This window comes from Tachysurus vachellii, chromosome 24 (genome assembly GCF_030014155.1).
Source record: "Tachysurus vachellii isolate PV-2020 chromosome 24, HZAU_Pvac_v1, whole genome shotgun sequence".
NCBI classification, from domain to species: Eukaryota; Metazoa; Chordata; class Actinopteri; order Siluriformes; family Bagridae; genus Tachysurus; species Tachysurus vachellii.
Window position 1 is genome coordinate 16580634 of NC_083483.1, and position 5000 is coordinate 16585633.

Below are 5000 nucleotides of genomic sequence, written 5' to 3' on the forward strand. Positions count from 1 at the left end.
TTTACAGCTATAAGTTTACAGCTATAAGTTTACAGCTATAAGTTTACAGCTATAGGTTTGCAGCTATAAGTTTACAGCTATAAGTTTGCAGCTATACGTTTACAGCTATAAGTTTACAGCTATAAGTTTACAGCTATAAGTTTACAGCTATAAGTTTACAGCTATAGGTTTGCAGCTATAAGTTTACAGCTATAAGTTTACAGCTATAAGTTTACAGCTATAAGTTTACAGCTATAGGTTTGCAGCTATAAGTTTACAGCTATAAGTTTGCAGCTATACGTTTACAGCTATAAGTTTACAGCTATAAGTTTACAGCTATATGTTTACAGCTATAAGCACTTTACACTGTCACTGAGCCTCTGAGCCAACAGGGGGCACCGCAGGAATGCAGGATATTCATGTATTTTGTTGAGAAGAAACAGAAAGTTCTGTCCTTGTTGCTGTAGTTCCGGTAATGTGTAATGTTCCTCATTCCATCACCCGACTGTTTCTTATCAACACCACAACATCTCAGATACATTTAAAATTGAATTTCTTGACTATCGCAGGACGAACGTCACCTCCACCTCACCTCTGACCATGACGGTGGTGACCGTTTCACTGCTGCCGATGTAATTGGTGGCCACACATTTGTATTCCCCGCTGTCAGACACTTTGAGCTGAGTGATCGTCAGCATCCCTTCCTTGGTGATTTTTGCCCCTAAGGACATTGCAGCCCCCCCCACACGCGTCCAGTGGAAGCTGATTGGATGAGAGCCATGGGCGATGCACTGCACGCGCATAGAGTCGCCACGGCGAGCAGTCACGCGATCAGGAATGGTGGTGGCATAAGGAGGAGCTACAACACAAAGATATTTTTTTAATCATATAATTTTGAGATGTTGCTATAGAAACGGTAAAGTATTAAAAGGAGTGCATTGATATAACCTGTGATTTGCAGCTTGTTACAGCCAGAGCTGCTGTTCTAGAGACTCGTTATTACAGTAAGTTTGATCCTCAGTTTTTACCCCAACGGTCTCTCAGCAGTCAACAAATCCAAAGTCCAGATGATGTGCAGCACAGACTGAGGTTCAGCAGATAAGTATCAATTCTTTGAAAAGTTCAGTGATTACTTTACAGAGTTTTTATGGATTTTTAAAGGATTGTTAAGGTTTAATCAGGTTTCTGTTTAATGACTAAACCCCACTGACCCCCAGTGTGTGCTGAGTCTGTGTCAGCGTTAAAGGTCATTATTATAAATCATCATTCTAATAAAATACATCTCATAGAGTCTCAGGGAAAAATTACAAGAAGCGTCTAAAATCATGTACAGAAGTGGAAGAAGAATAAAAATATGTGTGTGTATGTGTGTGTTTACATATGTATGTTTGCGTACATGTGTGTACATGTGTGTGTTTGCGTACGTGTGCGTATGTGTGTGTTTTCATACGTGTGTGTACGTGTGTCTGTTTGCGTACGTCTGTGTGTGTACGTGTTTGTGTGTGTGTCTGACTTACTGTCCACCTCCATCTGCACGTACGCTTCACTGAAACCTGCTGAGTTTGTGGCATTACAAATGTACTGACCTGCAACACACACACACATAAACACACACACATACACACATAAACACACACACATAAACACACACACATACACACATAAACACACACACATAAACACACACACATACACACATAAACACACACACGTAAACACACACACAGCACTAAGTGAAATTCTGATCCAGTTTGTTCATTAGATTAATAAACTCGGTTTGTTTAAGACTTTCACATTGCACCTCTACAAGTGAGTATTGAGCAGTGAGTAATGAGCAGTGAGTAATGAGTAATGAGTATTGAGTATTGATCAGTGAGTATTGAGCAGTGAGTATTGAGTATTGATCAGTGAGTAATGAGTAATGAGTAGTGAGTATTGAGTATTGATCAGTGAGTATTGAGCAGTGAGTATTGAGTATTGAGCAGTGAGTAATGAGCAGTGAGTAATGAGTAATGAGTATTGAGCAGTGAGTATTGAGTATTGAGTATTGAGCAGTGAGTATTGAGTATTGAGTATTGAGTAATGAGCAGTGAGTATTGAGCAGTGAGCAGTGAATATTGAGTATTGAGTATTGAGCAGTGAGTATTGAGTATTGAGCAGTGAGTATTGAGTATTGAGCAGTGAGTATTGAGTATTGAGTATTGAGCAGTGAGTATTGAGTATTGAGCAGTGAATATTGAGTATTGAGCAGTGAGTATTGAGTATTGAGCAGTGAGTATTGAGTATTGAGCAGTGAGTATTGAGTAGTGAGTATTGAGCAGTGAGTATTGAGTATTGAGTATTGAGCAGTGAGTATTGAGTAGTGAGTATTGAGTATTGAGCAGTGAGTGTTGAGCAGTGAGTATTGAGTATTGAGTATTGAGCAGTGAGTATTGAGTATTGAGTATTGAGCAGTGAGTGTTGAGCAGTGAGTATTGAGTATTGAGTATTGAGCAGTGAGTATTGAGTATTGAGTATTGAGCAGTGAGTGTTGAGCAGTGAGTATTAAGTATTGAGTATTGAGCAGTGAGTATTGAGTATTTAGCAGTGAGTATTGAGTAGTGAGTATTGAGCAGTGAGTATTTAGCAGTGAGTATTGAGTAGTGAGTATTGAGTATTGAGCAGTGAGTATTGAGCAGTGAGTATTGAGTATTGAGTATTGAGTATTGAGCAGTGAGTATTGAGTATTGAGTATTGAGCAGTGAGTATTGAGTATTGAGCAGTGAGTATTGAGCAGTGAGTATTGAGTATTGAGTATTGAGTATTGAGCAGTGAGTATTGAGTATTGAGTATTGAGCAGTGAGTATTGAGTATTGAGTATTGAGCAGTGAGTATTGAGTATTGAGCAGTGAGTATTGAGTATTGAGCAGTGAGTATTGAGTATTGAGTATTGAGCAGTGAGTATTGAGCAGTGAGTATTGAGTATTGAGTATTGAGCAGTGAGTATTGAGCAGTGAGTATTGAGTATTGAGTATTGAGCAGTGAGTATTGAGTATTGAGCAGTGAGTATTGAGTATTGAGCAGTGAGTATTGAGTATTGAGCAGTGAGTATTGAGTATTGAGCAGTGAGTATTGAGTATTGAGCAGTGAGTATTGAGTATTGAGTATTGAGCAGTGAGTATTGAGTATTGAGCAGTGAGTATTGAGTAGTGAGTATTGAGTATTGAGCAGTGAGTATTGAGTATTGAGCAGTGAGTATTGAGTATTGAGTATTGAGCAGTGAGTATTGAGTATTGAGCAGTGAGTATTGAGTATTGAGCAGTGAGTAGTGGGGAAGTGAGTCGTTTAGGACACGTCCGCACTCACCCGAGTCTTGTCGTCCGACGTTATTGAGTGTCAGAGTTCCTCCCACTGACTTGTGCTGCCATGGCAACGGAGCACGCAGCTTAGACCATGTAATGACAGGTGTAGGGAAACCTGGGAAAAGAGGTGGAGCTTATTCATCTCCTACTCCGTGTGTTATGTAGAGTGGGTGCTGCGTCTGTATTACCGGTTGCTTGGCAGTGCAGGGTCACGGTTTGTCCCTCGACAGCTGTCATGTCAGTCTGCTGAATGCTAGCCTTGGGCTCTATGGCAACTGAGGCTCCACCCTCAACCTTAAGCTCCACCTTCTCCTCAGATGTGCCGTCCTTGTTTTGGGCGCGACAAACAAATGTCCCGCCGTCTTGAGGTGCTGTTACTGTCACCTGCATATTAACAGGAGATGCACACTTCAATTCACACACCTATACACACACACACATACACACACCTATACAAATACATACACACACACGTATACACACAAAAACACACGCATACACACACCTATGCACACACAAATACATACACAACGAATACAGACACACACAGAGATGCACACATACACACACATACGCACACAGAAATACACACATACGCACACAGAGATACACACATACGCACACAGAGATACACACATATATACACACACCTTAGCTGTCAAACTGGTGCCTGTCGTTGTGGAAACCAGTACAAGTTCTCTTCCCACTTCCTGTTTAAACCAGGTAATAGAGGGGCGGGGCTTCCCAGATGCATGGCACTGCAAGGATGTGACTCCACCCACTTTTACCTTTACTTGGCTGGCAGGGGTCACACGCACGTTTGGAGGCTCTTACACACATACACACAAACACACACACAAACACACACACACAAATAAATACACAGAAAAAATCACACACACACACACACACACACACACACGTATTAGAATCACACTTCACTCACGCTTTACGGTAAGCGTTGCCATGGCAGTGCCTTTGCCATGTGCGTTGGTTGCTATGCAGCGATACTGTCCCTGGTTACCGGGGCGAGCTGAAGCGACAGTCAGTACCGAACCATCAGGGCCGACTTTAACGTTATCTGGAGTTAAGAAAAACACATAAGGTAATGAGAGAATAACGAGAGAATAGAAATAAAACAATTAACAAAATGTTCAATAACACTGTTTAATAACATTAACACTAAACGCTGCATTTCTATTGGCTGACAGCAGCAGTGGAGGTGATGATTCACGAATCACGAAGCATCATGAAAGAAGATTAATTATATCTATAAGAGGATAAAATATGTGTTTTGTAATAAAGAGAATGTAATTGGAGGCAGGGCACGGTGGCTTAGTGGTTAGCACGTTCGCCTCACACCTCCAGGGTTGGGGTTCCTTTCCCGCCTCCGCCTTGTGTGTGTGGAGTTTGCATGTTCTCCCCGTGCCTCGGGGGTTTCCTCCGGGTACTCCGGTTTCCTCCCCGGTCCAAAGACATGTAATTGTCCATAGTGTGTGAGTGCGTGAGTGAATGAGAGTGTGTGTGTGTGCCCTGCGATGGATTGGCACTCCGTCCAGGGTGTATCCTGCCTTGATGCCCGATGACGCCTGAGATAGGCACAGGCTCCCCGTGACCCGAGTTAGTAATTGGAGGCGAATCTCAGGAGGAATAAACCACTTCAAGGTGTTATGAGAGGAT

The 5000-nt window shown here is 42.0% G+C and overlaps 1 protein-coding gene across 1 annotated transcript in view; it reads right to left on the minus strand.

Moving 5' to 3' along the window:
• LOC132839758 (basement membrane-specific heparan sulfate proteoglycan core protein-like) overlaps positions 1 to 5000 on the minus strand; it is an 8071-nt gene that overhangs the window by 1078 nt on the left and 1993 nt on the right. Inside the window, exons 3-8 of the mRNA XM_060860905.1 lie at positions 4267 to 4401; positions 3971 to 4149; positions 3509 to 3704; positions 3325 to 3435; positions 1497 to 1565; positions 572 to 838 (exon numbers count right to left, since the gene is read on the minus strand). Of these exons, the coding sequence (XP_060716888.1) occupies positions 572 to 838; positions 1497 to 1565; positions 3325 to 3435; positions 3509 to 3704; positions 3971 to 4149; positions 4267 to 4401 (957 nt within the window). The remainder of the gene's footprint in view (positions 1 to 571; positions 839 to 1496; positions 1566 to 3324; positions 3436 to 3508; positions 3705 to 3970; positions 4150 to 4266; positions 4402 to 5000) is intronic.